This window comes from Crinia signifera, chromosome 19, assembly GCF_055691185.1.
Source record: "Crinia signifera chromosome 19, ASM5569118v1, whole genome shotgun sequence".
NCBI classification, from domain to species: domain Eukaryota; kingdom Metazoa; phylum Chordata; class Amphibia; order Anura; family Myobatrachidae; genus Crinia; species Crinia signifera.
The window spans coordinates 28,267,105-28,281,768 of record NC_139226.1 but is presented as its reverse complement, the minus strand read 5'-3'; the positions used below and the strand labels follow the sequence as shown (position 1 = coordinate 28,281,768).

The window sequence follows — 14,664 nt, the reverse complement described above, 5'->3', positions numbered from 1 at the left end:
TAAAATACTTGCGGGGTGAGGCGGCACTCCAGTCAGAATAAAATAGTGTGCCGAGCGTAGCAAGGCACCATGCCCTCTGCTTGGTGAGTGCAGCGAACCCGAAAGGGGGAGCGATCCACAGCCCCCCCTTGTCGGCATTGCGGCGGTTGGGAGTCCGGCGTCGGTATTTCGACCGCCAGCATATCATACCGGACCCCATATATCCCTTAGACAAATCATGCAACACAATAATAACCCCTTTATACTGTACACACCCCTTTATACTCTTACACATTATGCCACATGGAATGAGAAAAAAATTCACACTGACTGAGCTAAAATTCACACTATGGTTCACGGATTGAGTCAAAATTCACATTATGCCACACAGATTAAGGCAAAATTCACATTCTGCCACATGGATTGAGCCAAAATACACACTATACCAAACAGATTGAGCAATAATGCACAATATGATTCATAAATGGGCATTGCGCGCCAAAGGTGTGCATTAAAAATTACACCATAATATCCATTACATGTTAAGCCACACACCATAATGTCCATTACGTATTAAGCCAAACACCATAATGCCTATTAAAAATTATGCTACATAAGTGCTGCTTACCTATATGCTCATTGCCAGGGGTTCCATGCTCATTGCCAGAGTTTCCATGCTCATTGCCATATGGGATTACATGCTCATTGCCAAGGGGGAATACATGCTTGTGGTAACTGAGGGACAGCCGCCGCCAGGCAGAAATGACAGCCATTGACAGCCGGACAGAGAGCAGGGGGCTGCCCGGCTGTATTCAGAGCAATGTAGGTCCCAGCTATTTGATATGATACCCCTTTCACACCAGAAAATGCAGGGATTTACCCAGGAAAATTGACCCAGGATCATGCAGGGACATTCCCGGATTGGCCCCTTTTACACCAGCCTAGTTCCTGCATTTTCTGGCGTGAGGAAGAGAGAAAACTACCCTCCCCCCTTTAAACAACCAGCTATATCTTCGGAACCAACTGACCCATTTACATGAGGGATTTTAATTATTTTCAAATGAATTTGGTCCTGTGAAACTGGGCCATTTGGTTCCAGAGAAATCTGTCCTCAAACAACATGAACAACCATGAAATTACATTTCAAAAATGAAAAAAAAAAAAAAAATAATCTCTAGAACCAATGAACCCATATGGACCAGCCTGGTATCAGATTGAAGGCCCAATTTGGGTTAGACTGAGATCAACCTTGAGCTTCTGTGATGCCGTTGGAACCAGGTGGGAGTCGGAATTTGTGGGTCTCATGTTATCCTATGGGGAAAACGTCCCAGCTTTGCCTGGCAGTATCTCCGGTTCCCGGGTGGCTAGAGACTCGGAGCTGGTCTCGTTGGAAAGCCCTGACCCTCAGCTACAAAATGGGCCTATTTAGAGAGTGGGCCTGGAGCTGTAGCTCCATCAGGCCCATTGTTAATCCGGCTCTGCGCTTACGTGCTATTCCGTTCTACCAGCCAGAGGGGGACATTTATGCACTTTCAAGAGGAAGTCATAAAGGGCCTAATATTTGGGAACCAGCAGGCAGAGGGCCCCAGTACTTCTAGTACTGGCCCCCGTATTGTACCAGGGCAGCATTTTCCTAACGAAATCCCCTCCACTGCAAAAAAGGGCAGGACACAAAAAAGGTGCAAAGTTTGCTATAAAAAGGGAATAAGAAAGGATACTATTTTCCACTGTGAAACTTGCCCCGACAAACCCGGCCTATGTATAAAGGAGTGTTTTAAAATATACCACACATCTATGGATTATTAGGTTCATCTTTTCACCGTGCTTCGGGGGTCTTGCTAATGCCACATAGCACCCACCATTCATTCCACCAGAATCTGAGCTGCAAAATCCAAAAATCACTCCTTCCCTTCTGAGTCCTGCCATGCACCCAACTGGTATTTTTTGGTCACATATGAGGCATTGCCATACTCAGGAGAAATTGGGGCACAGATTTTGGGGTGCTTTTTCTCCTTCATACCTTATGAAAATGAAAAATTTTGAGCCAGAACTGCATTTTTGTGTAAAAAAATGTAATTTTTCATTTACACAGCCCAGTTGTATCAAAATTGGTGAAACCCCTGGGGGTTTGAAATGTACACTATACCCCTAGATGAATTCCCTGATGGGCGTAGTTTGCAAAATGGGGTCACTTGTGGGGGGGTTCCACTATATTGGTGCTTTGGGGGTCTTGCTAATGCGACATAGCACCCACCAACATTCCACCAGAATCTGTGCTGCAAAATCCAAATATCACTCCTTCCCTTCTGAGTCCTGCCATTTTTTGGTCACACATGAGGCATTGCCGTACTCGGGAGAAATTGGGGCACAGATTTTGGGGTGCTTTGTCTCCTTCATTCCTTGTGAAAATGAAAAATTTTGAGCCAGAACTGCATTTTTGTGTAAAAAATTTAATTTTTCATTTTCACTGCCCAGTTGTACCACAATTGGTGAAACTCCTGGGGGTTTGAAATGTACACTATACCCCTAGATGAATTCCCTGAGGGGTGTAGTTTGCAAAATGGGGTCACTTGTGGGGGGGTTCCACTGTATTGGTGCTTCGGGGGTCTTGCTAATGCGACATAGAACCCACCAACATTCCACCAGAATCTGTGCTGCAAAATCCAAATATCACTCCTTCCCTTCTGAGTCCTGCCATGCACCCAAATGGTATTTTTTGGTCACATGTGAGGCATTGCCGTACTCGGGAGAAATTGGGGCACAGATTTTGGGGTGCTTTTTCTCCTTCATACCTTATGAAAATGAAAAATTTTGAGCCAGAACTGCATTTTTGTGTAAAAAAATGTAATTTTTCATTTGCACAGCCCAGTTGTATCAAAATTGGTGAAACCCCTGGGGGTTTGAAATGTACACTATACCCCCAGGGCCGGAGCTACCACTAGGCAGCCTTAGGCAGCTGCCTAGGGCGCTGGCCAATAGAGGGCGCCCCTATACTGTCATCATAAAAATGAAGTATTTTAGTGGACTTATCGGGTCCTAGGAGAGCCTAGCACTTCCCCCAGCACAATCATATGCTGTTACCCCAGCCAGGCAGGGTGCAGGTACTGCAGGAAATTGCTGGGCTCAGCTTCCAGCAGCAGCCAGCAGTCGTGATGCTTGTGTCTGTGTCCCTGCTCTTCAATCTGATCTGAAGTTCTGCTTCAGTGCTTCCTTCCTGCTGCTGCTCTTCACACAGAGATCGTCTTGTAGCTCCGCCCCCCTCCAGCACAATCTCCTAGAGACCATGCCAGACATACACAAAAGGTAACTGTATGCATATGAGGGAGGTGTCTGGGTGCAGGGTTGGTTTGACATGTGTGTTGGGGAGAGTAGTGGGCTGGGGGACATGTGTGTTGGGGAGAGTAGTGGGCTGGGGAACATGTGTGTTGGAGAGAGTAGTGGGCTGGGGGACATGTGCAGGGCTGGGGGACATGCTGGGGAAAGTGCAGGGCTGGGGGACAAGTGTGTTGGGGAAAGCACAGGGCTGGGGGGACATGTGTGTTGGGGAAAGCGCAGGGCTGGGGGGACATGTGTGTTGGGGAAAGCGCAGGGCTGGGGGGACATGTGTGTTGGGGAAAGCGCAGGGCTGGGGGGACATGTGTGTTGGGGAAAGCGCAGGGCTGGGGGGATATGTGTGTTGGGGAAAGTGCAGGGCTGGGGGACATGTGTGTTGGGGAAGGTGCAGGGCTGGGGGACATGTGTGTTGGGGAAAGTGCAGGGCTGGGGGGACATGTGTGTGTTGGGGAAAGTGCAGGGCTGGGGGGACATGTGTGTTGGGGAAAGCGCAGGGCTGGGGGGACATGTGTGTTGGGGAAGGTGCAGGGCTGGGGGACATGTGTGTTGGGGAAAGCGCAGGGCTGGGGGACATGTGTGTTGGGGAAAGCGCAGGGCTGGGGGACATGTGTGTTGGGGAAAGGGCAGGGCTGGGGGGACATGTGTGTTGGGGAAAGTGCAGGGCTGGGGGACATGTGTGTTGGGGAAAGTAAGGGGGGGGGGGCGCAGTATTTGATGTTTTGCCTAGGGTGCCAAATCTCCTTGCACCGGCCCTGTATACCCCTAGATGAATTCCCTGAGGGGTGTAGTTTGCAAAATGGGGTCACTTGTGGGGGGGTTCCACTGTATTGGTGCTTTGGGGGTCTTGCTAATGCGACATAGCACCCACCAACATTCCACCAGAATCTGTGCTGCAAAATCCAAATATCACTCCTTCCCTTCTGAGTCCTGCCATGCACCCAAATGGTATTTTTTGGTCACATGTGAGGCATTGCCGTACTCGGTAGAAATTGGGGCACAGATTTTGGGGTGCTTTGTCTCCTTCATCCCTTGTGAAAATGAAAAATTTTGAGCCAGAACTGCATTTTTGTGTAAAAAATTTAATTTTTCATTTTCACTGCCCAGTTGTACCACAATTGGTGAAACCCCTGGGGGTTTGAAATGTACACTATACCCCTAGATGAATTCCCTGAGGGGTGTAGTTTGCAAAATGGGGTCACTTGTGGGGGGGTTCCACTGTATTGGTGCTTCGGGGGTCTTGCTAATGCGACATAGCACCCACCAACATTCCACCAGAATCTGTGCTGCAAAATCCAAATATCACTCCTTCCCTTCTGAGTCCTGCCATGCACCCAAATGGTATTTTTTGGTCACATGTGAGGCATTGCCGTACTCGGGAGAAATTGGGGCACAGATTTTGGGGTGCTTTGTCTCCTTCATTCCTTGTGAAAATGAAAAATTTTGAGCCAGAACTGCATTTTTGTGTAAAAAATTAAATTTTTAATTTTCACTGCCCAGTTGTACCACAATTGGTGAAACCCCTGGGGGTTTGAAATGTACACTATAGCCCTAGATGAATTCCCTGAGGGGTGTAGTTTGCAAAATGGGGTCACTTGTGGGGGGGGGTTCCACTGTATTGGTGCTTCGGGGGTCTTGCTAATGCGACATAGCACCCACCAACATTTCACCAGAATCTGTGCTGCAAAATCCAAATATCACTCCTTCCCTTCTGAGTCCTGCCATGCACCCAAATGGTATTTTTTGGTCACATATGAGGCATTGCCGTACTCGGGAGAAATTGCGGCACAGATTTTGGGGTGCTTTTTCTCCTTCATTCCTTGTGAAAATGAAAAATTTTGAGCCAGAACTGCATTTTTGTGTAAAAAAATGTAATTTTTCATTTTCACAGCCCAGTTGTACCAAAATTGGTGAAACCCCTGGGGGTTTGAAATGTACACTATAGCCCTAGATGAATTCCCTGAGGGGTGTAGTTTGCAAAATGGGGTCACTTGTAGGGGGGTTCCACTGTATTGGTGCTTCGGGGGTCTTGCTAATGCGACATAGCACCCACCAACATTCCACCAGAATCTGTGCTGCAAAATCCAAATATCACTCCTTCCCTTCTGAGTCCTGCCATGCACCCAAATGGTATTTTTTGGTCACATGTGAGGCATTGCCGTACTCGGGAGAAATTGGGGCACAGATTTTGGGGTGCTTTGTCTCCTTCATTCCTTGTGAAAATGAAACATTTTGAGCCAGAACTGCATTTTTGTGTAAAAAATGTAATTTTTCATTTTCACAGCCCAGTTGTACCACAATTGGTGAAACCCCTGGGGGTTTGAAATGTACACTATACCCCTAGATGAATTCCCTGAGGGGTGTAGTTTGCAAAATGGGGTCACTTGTGGGGGGGTTCCTAACTTTTAGCATCTTATGGTGCCTAGAAACCTACATGGTGCCTAAAAAATAATCTCATAAAAAGGAGGCTCCAAAATCAAGTAGGTGCTCCTTCTATTATGAAGCCTGTGGTTTGGTCAAGGTGCACACTAGGGCCACATATAGGATATTTATGAAAACAAAAGAATTGGGGGAATCAATTTTTAGTCACATTTCTCTAGTAAAATCTACTGTGTTCCTTAGAAAAATGTATTAAAGTTGCAAATCTGCAAAAAAAATGAAATTTTGAAATTTCACCTACACTTTGTTTTAATTCCTGTGAAACACCTAAAGGGTTAACAAACTTCCAAAATGCTGTTTTGAATACTGTGAGGGGTGCAGTTTTTGAAATGGCCTCATTTATGGGGGTGTCTCACATACAAGTCCCTCAAAGTCACATCAGAACTGAACTGGCCCCTAAAAAAATCAGTGTTTGAAATTTTCTTGAAAATTTGAGAATTTGCTATTCATATTTTAAGCCTCCTAGTGCCCAAAAAAATTAAAAGGAGGTTAAAATAATGATGGAAACATAAAGTAGACATATGGTCTATGTTAGTTATTAACTATTTTGAGTGGTATTATTATTTGTCTCACAAGCAGAAAATTTAACATTTTGAAAATTGCTAAATTTTCCAATTTTTTACGACATTTTGGTATTTTTCACAAAAAAACACAGACTGTATCGACCCAAATTTACCACTAACTTGAAGTACAATGTGTCACGAGAAAACAATCTCAAAATCACTGGGATAAGTAAAAGCAAAAAAAAGTTATCCCCACTTAAGTGATACATGTCAGATTTGAAAAAAAGGGCTCTGTCAGGAAGGCAAAAACAGGCTACGGCGGGAAGGGGTTAAAAAGCCGGCAAGTATGGCATACACATCTGCTCGCATGTGGAATGAAAGAAACATAATTTGATGGTGGCTCTGAGAATCAGAAAGTGAGAGATTTTAGGAGAGTTTCCCCCTTTTTTTTTTAAAGCGGCGCTCAGTTACACTGATCAACCAGGTTTATTTTGCCATGTAAATGATTGCCGCTTTAAAACAAAATGGGAAAACTCTCCCAAAATCTCTTACTTTCTGATTCTCACACCCTATTACATTTGGCCTATAATCTTTAAATGTCAGCTAAATGGGCTACTCCTATAACTATAAATATATAGTTTTTACTGCAAACATTCCTTTTCTCTTTTTATACTTTAAATATTTGCTGACCTGTGCAATTGTAAACAGGGGAACGGTGCACACATACCTCTGATACAATACTGTATGTGAGAAGAATGTATTAGTCTTACAGATAAGCTTACTTAATACAACATTGTATCACACTCACAATGAAGGGAGGTACTGACTCACCCTATAAATAGTCCCTGTACTGTACTTCTCTATGGTCACATTTACAGCCACCATGCTACACATCCTCGCTCTATTCCTGGTGTATACAGGAGCCACTGCAGGTACTGTAACATCCATTCTCTCTTCTTATAAATGGCATTATCCAGTGGTGTAACAGAGGCACTATAGGGGGGGGGGGGCTATCATCGTGAGGGCGCAAGAGGGCATGACCACCGCCTTGAGGGAGAACTTCATTGGACACAATAGATGACCATCACTCTATCTGCATCCTGACTTGGACCAGCTCAGGAACCCCTCCACTATTTGGAACTGGAGACACCTTCTTCTTCACCCTCCGCTTTTTGGGACTTGGTATCACATTCTATGCAAATCCACACTGGACTCAAGAAAGCAGCCTTCTAGTGAGGTCGCACCCTTGCCAACATTGCACAATATCCTCCAGTGGTGAGCTTCTACCATAGAGATTCCAGTGGTGACGTATTCATTCCTTCTAAGTGGATTCTATTGAAGGGGGTTCTCTAACAACTTTCTGTCCTAGAGAGGACTGAGCAACATAGGAAAAAGCAGGACAACAATTTACGTTCTGAGCTTCGATATTATGTTCCTCATTGTGTCACCATTTTATATTTAGGAATCAATTGTTTTATATGTACATTCATCTTTTTATTTGTACTTATGTAGTAGCCGGGCACCCACTAAGCAATTTGCTTAGTAGGCTATTCAATGTAAGAAAATTGCATCGCATGGGCCTTTTTATGGGCCGTGCGATGCGATTTTCCTATGTAATTTATTCACTGCTCTGTTGGCCCCAGGGGGATCGCATGTCCCGCAAAATCGCATTCGATCGCATGCGATTGTATAGGGTGTGATGCCATTACATTACATATACACTTTTATGACATACAATGAGGTTTGAGGCACCCCCCCACTATCCACGCCACCCCAAAGCATGGCGAGCCGCGGCGGAACGCGTCCTCCTGACCTTTTCATACCCCCACTATCCACGTCGGCGTGGAGTCGATTTTGTATAGTGTGACGAGCCCGAAGCATGGCGAGGGGACTGGAATACATGTAATCCTCATGTAATCTGCATTCCCTCGCGGGACTCGCTGCGCTCGCCACACTATATGAAGTCAACTCCACGCCGACGTGGATAGTAGGGGTATGAAAAGATCGGAGGACGCGGAGTGGCGTGGATAGTGGGGGGGTGCCTCAAACCTCAATTGTATGTCATACAAGTGTATATGTAATGTAATGGCATCACAACCTATAAAATCGCATGCGATCGCATGCGATTTTGCAGGAGGTGCGATGCGATGTGATCCCCCGAGGCCAAGAAAGCAGTGAATAAATTACATAGGAAAATCGCATAGCATGGCCCATAAAAAGGCACATTCGATGCGATGTGATTTCCCTAAGTAAGCATACGTATGCAAATTGGGCGCCTGGCTACCACATAAGTACCTTTTATTCATTATTATACCTATACTATACAGTACCTGGCAGTGATCATTATACATATTATAACAATGCATTACATTTACAGATGACATCACTGGTACATGCCGGTTTGATTACTTTTTGACTCAGAATATTTATAATAATAATAAATTATTATTATTATTATTGTGTGTGTGATGTAAACAGCATATTTACATGCAGACTAATTCATATGCACATTACTACTATATAGGGAGGAATCCAATTGTGCCTATTTAATTATTAGTTTAAAAAAATGTGTTTTACCGTGTTTTTTTGCCTAATAATTTGTCAGGGATTTCAATTTAGTCTGTTTGTGTCGCACAAAAACGGACCCTTTTTTAGCCGAAAACACACAGGATCTGGTATAAGTGCCCGGATGTGTTTTCGCAGTCGCAGCAAAGAAAACTGATCAATTATCTCCAGGCTTCTGCCAGTTACTGCCAGCTTCCAGCGCTCATTGTGCCGCTTTACCTTTCTCCATATGCCTTCCAAATTTTTGGGAAGATGACAGATTCCCATACACAGCAGCTTCGCTTTTCAGGTCTATTGTCATAAATTATAACTCCGTAGTTTCTGGGTAGCAAGAAAGAATTGTCCCGACAATGCAGGTAGTCTACTGATCGTTAGCCATCCTCTCCGAAGGCCTGATTCCGAGCTGCTCACTATGCAGCGTATATTCGCTGCCAAACGAGCAGGTAAAAGTCGCCCCATGCATGAAATGCACGTCCCCCCCTCCGCTGAGCGAATCCCCGCACTAGCACGCTCGCATGCCGACGCACGGAGGAGAACAGATGGTCGCTACCCGCCTTTTTGGGGGCGGGCACTGACGAATTATTAATCACAGTCAAATAATACATAAACAGTGTAATATTCCTACAAAGTAAATTACAGGCATTATATGACACCGACTTGCTAACCTTTATTTCCCTGCCTCCTAGAACTCCAATGTACGGTGATTCCTGGAAATCTGAAGCAGGTGGACGCTGGTGCTGGGGAAGTATACGGCGTGAATAATGATGACACCATTTACCAATGGGTGAATAATGACTGGAAGGAGATTCCAGGAAAGCTCATCCATGTGACGGTGGGCCCAGCCGGTGTTTGGGGAGTCAACAAAAATAACAACATTTATAAGTTCCAAGACAACAATTGGATTCTTGTGTCGGGTAAGAGAACCAGAATTTTTATTAGAAAAATGACCAGGACCTACAGGTCCATAAAACGTCACCTTAATACATATCGATGAACTAATGGGGTTCACTCGCAAAGGCACAATCACTCTCTAATGGACAAAACCATGCTGCACTGCAGGTGAGGCTGATGTAACATGTGCAGAGAGAGTTAGATTTGGGTGGGGTTTGTACTTCAAACTGATATCTATATTGCAGTGTAAAACAAAGCAGGCAGTATTTACCCTGCACAGAAACATTAAAACACCCAAATCTAACTATCGCTGCCAGGGCTGCCATCAGAAATTGAGGGGCCCGGGACTGACAAAATCCCGGGCCCCTCCTTCCCCTACCAACCCCCTGGCCCCCCGCCATGTATTGACAGCTTTCTGGCGGCATCCTGGCTCGTCCTCTCAGGCATGCTGGGTGCCCGCACTGTAAGCCGTGCGATGACGTCACACAATGCGCGGCTTGCAGTGTGGGCACCCAGCTTTCCTGCTGCCCACTGCATTACCTTGCTGTGTATGTCCACGGGCAGCGTGCAGCAGGAGGATGGGTCCAGGCCGGGCCTGGGGGACTGCAGTGTATGTGCAGCGGGCTGGGGAGGATCCGCAGCCCGCCACTATGAAGTGGGGGGCGGCGGCCATCGGACCCGTGGGTGAGGGTCGGCTGCAATGAATGGGGGTGCTGGCAGGCTGCTGCCCAGGCCCTACCCAGAGTGGTGGGGCCCCGGACAGTTGTACCCATAGCACCCCCCTGTCAGTGGCCCTGATCGCTGCAAATGTTACATCAGCCCCACCTGCAGTGCATATGGTTTTGTCCATGAGAGAGTGATTGTGCCTTTGCGAGTGAACCAGAATAACCCCCTATTGACTTTTAGCCATTTGGAGTTTTTTTACCACACCACAGTTGTGGTAGCACCAACCAAGTTCAGGCAGCATGGTTAGTGTAATGGTTAGCACTACTGACTTTTTTGATCTCCCGAAGCTTGAGTGTGTCTCTTCCTGGTACTCGCCCCCCCCCCCCCACCCCCAATCCAAAATATACTAAAAAATTACATTGCAGAATAGATGGGTCGGGTGGTTTTATCTGTCGTCAAAGTCCAGGATTCTATTAGAGAAATTGGACAATTTTTATTGCAAAACAGGAAATAAGAATTAAAATAATAATTATTATTATAATATCATGTATATAACACTTTTTTAATAGGGCTTAAAGTTCTTTATATTTTCCTTTGCGGCACAAAATACAAAACAAGCTTAGCAGTGGATATTAGTGAAATGCTTGGGTAAACAGGAAAGTCTTGAGTCTTCTCATACCATGCAGGGAAGGAGAATTCCATAGAGTCAGAGCCACAAAGCTTAAGTGTGTACACACCATTAAAGTTCGCCCCCAGCATGAGTTCAGCGAGATTCTAGGAACTATTAGTAGTCCCTCATCTACAGATCACAGTAAGTAAGTGGGGCAGTATGGATCAGAAGCTGCTTCACGTACCTTTGACCCTGGTTATATAGGGCTTAGAAAGTTAGTTATAGTTATGTACAGCTATGACCGGCTTACTTAGGTCTGTAAGTCCATTGAAGCACATGTCTTTCTACATGCTACACTAATCCATGGTTGCTCTCTTACTGCAGGTCTTCTGAAACAGGTGGATGCTGGAGGTGTTAAGTTCCTGTCTGGTGCCAATGGGGCTGATTCAATTTACTGCCTAGACCAGGGACAAACACTTTCCAGATCTGCTGCTCTTTCCTTTACTAACATAGAAGGGAGTCTGAAATACTACAGCTGTGGTCCCTTTGGCTGTTGGGGAGTCAACAGATTCAACAATATCTATTACCGCTACAATGTGAAACCCACAGCCTGCCGGGGAAGTCAATGGCAAAACATACAGGGGAGTCTAGTCATGGTGGAAGTCGGCACTGATGGTTCTGTGTATGGTGTGAACTCCGGTGGCGATGTGTACTACAGGTATAGCACTTTGTGGCGCAAACAACATTATTTCACTGTAATACATTTGATTAAGCTTTTCAGGATCATATAGATACAGATAGGGGGAGAGCCAGTGATGTAGCAATTACTCCAGCAGGACCCGTGGTGGCGTAGCTTGGAGGCGCTGGGTTGCTTGTAGGCACTGGAGGTCTGCGGATCTGCAGTGATACCTCTTATAGTCTATCTCAGGGTTGGCCAAACCATTCCTCAAGATCTACCAATGGTCCACGGTTTCCAAATCACCTAGCTGGTGCACAGGTGTAGTCATAAGTAACTGACACATTTCCCAGACTCCCTAGCTGGTGCACAGCTGTAGTCATTACTAACTGTCACATTTCCCAGACTCCCTAGCTGGTGCACAGCTGTAGTCATTACTAACTGTCACATTTCCCAGACTCCCTAGCTGGTGCACAGGTGTAGTCATAAGTAACTGACACATTTCCCAGACTCCCTAGCTGGTGCACAGCTGTAGTCATTACTAACTGTCACATTTCCCAGACTCCCCAGTGCACAGCTGTAGTCATTACTACTGTAACTGTCACATTTTCAAACCTGCTGCAGTCATTCCTACTATAGATCCACTGAGACACATGAACTGTTGGTAGATCTTGAATGATTGTTACTTTGTTGAAACATCAGCCAGGTTTACCAATACCTACAAGCCACAGCCTGTTACATTTACTCCCAAGGCTTTATACAGCCCCCCTCAGAGAGGATGCTGGTTCCTAGTGAGCTGACAGGTTAAATTCTCATAAATCCTTATCGTCTCCACTCCTGTAATAACACATAGGGCAGTATTCAATGGTAATATTCTCCGTGCACGGCGAGCATTTTTTTTTGCTCGCCGTGCACTCTCCGTGTTCCGGAGGGCTCGTTGCCTCTCCTGCTGCCACTATTCAATGTTTATAAGACTCGCCGCCACTCGCGGCGAGTCTTAACCCCTGCAGCGGACGAGCGTCCGCAGCAGGGAGCTGACAGGGACGTGGCATCCAGGGAGATTAAAGTCTCCCTGGATGCCACAGAACATATGTGAGGGTAGGGGGCCCCCCTGGGACCCAGGCAGCACAGGCTGCCCCCCTCTATAGCCAGCGGGGGACCCAGTATTCACTGTACCCGAACGTGCTTCGGGTGCAGTGAATATATGAATATCTAATGAGCGGCTCGAGCGCTCCGGCCCCCTGCTGGCTGCACTGTGTAAAAAAAAGAAAAAAAAAAAATGTAAAAAAATATTTTTTTAAAAATTAAATATATATTCATGTGCTATAGGCACATGAATAAAAATAACATGGCCCTCCACAGAAAAAAAAACCTGATACCTGATTTTTTGACACCAAAATTAAAAAAAACACCCTTTTAGTTTAAAAGTTCACATTCCTGCTCTCCATCAAAAGATGGAGAATTTCTTCACGGAGAGAGACGGCGAGAATCACTAAGAAAGACGGAGAATATTTCACATTGAATAGGGTGGCTCGCCTTTGGAGAAAAAAAACCTCTCTCCACGGCGAAAAAAGCACAAATTCTCCACAAAACACGGAGAACTTTTCTCATTGAATACTGCCCATAGATAGTAATCATAAATACAGTATCCATTCCCTTGAATATTGGTCCAGTTCACAAACCTGCATAGGTGGCTTTTCTTTTTATCTGTTACAACTTCCTTATTATTTGAATCATGTCAATGATCTGTAATCATTCTCTATTCCAGGGATGGCGTATCTGCGGAGAATCCTATCGGAACATCGTGGACAAAACTGGATTTCTGCAGCAGTTTCAGGCACGTGACCTATGATGCTGGCTACCTGTGGCTTCTGTCACAGAAAGGAGACATCTTTAGATGTAAAGTCAATGGCTCAGTTGTCCCAACCCTGTGATAAGAGTCGATATGAGAGCAGAATCTAAGCAAAATCTCAGATAAAGGAATTTACAAAGTAATCATTTCTGTACAAAACTGGGGCTGCATACCAAAATAAAGCAAAATCAATTCATTTTTGTATATGTCAAGGAAAAATATACATTGATTTCCCTGACTTATGGACACTACTTTGCAGTGTAATGTAAATTTGTACTATTCTGTGACCCCGCCCTTTCTCCAGGAAACCCAGCCACTATTCTTCCTGGCACAGGGGACCAAAATGACTACTTACAGCTCCAACTGCCCCCCACTCAGCAAGATGACGCAAATTGTGGGTCTAAAAGCTAAAAGGACACAAATCGCATCGTATTGGCTCCGCCTCCTCCCTACTGACTGGTGATTCTCTTTGTTAGCTCATTGGCTGGGGGACAATCCATCAAATATAGAGTTCCAATCCTGGAAGCCTATAGCTCATGGCTGGGGCTAATTCAGGGTTGCCTACCCTCACGGAATGTCCGGGAGGGTCCCGCAAATCGGGTCTCCCTCCCACCCCCCGGGAAGGTGGGCAAGTCTCCTGCATTCTAGCCACAGCCCCTTCTCCCCCCCTTCCCCGTGGTATAAATTTCCGAATTTCGCGGCGTCATTTCGCATCATTTAAGCCCCTACCCCCACCCACAGACCCGCAAATTAATGAGGCTGCTGGTCGTGGGGGCGGGGCTTAGTGACATCAGCCTCCCCCGCCCCCAAAACGAAGCCTCATCCAGCCCCCCTTTACTCCTCTCCGGGCTTCTCCCGGAGAGGAATTTTCAAAAGTCGGCAGGTATGGTATATACCAAATATCAAAAAGGATCAGGTAGTTGCCCTTGGCAATGTGTTTGGACCTGCAAAGTGTTTTCTATATATACATGAAGATGGGCATAACCAGCGCTAGGACAATAGGGTTCAGTAACAAGTTTGCATACAATGTTCAAGGAATCATTTTCTTTGTATATGTAGGTGGAGAATAATCCAGTGATATCAGGGCGTAATGGGAGTGCAGAGTAACTATGGGGTTTATTCTGGCTCGGGCGGCTGGGCCGTAAGCGTACGT

The 14,664-nt window shown here is 45.7% G+C and overlaps 1 protein-coding gene across 1 annotated transcript; it reads left to right on the top strand.

The window, feature by feature from the left end:
• The first annotated feature begins 9,228 nt into the window (after positions 1 to 9,228).
• Positions 9,229 to 13,707, top strand: LOC146041503 (fish-egg lectin-like). The gene is made up of 4 exons (XM_083161471.1): positions 9,229 to 9,259; positions 9,503 to 9,730; positions 11,368 to 11,701; positions 13,428 to 13,707. Exons 1-4 carry the CDS (start codon positions 9,229 to 9,231, stop codon positions 13,591 to 13,593), a joined length of 759 nt encoding a protein of 252 aa, XP_083017597.1. The 3' UTR covers positions 13,594 to 13,707.
• The last annotated feature ends 957 nt before the right edge of the window (positions 13,708 to 14,664 follow it).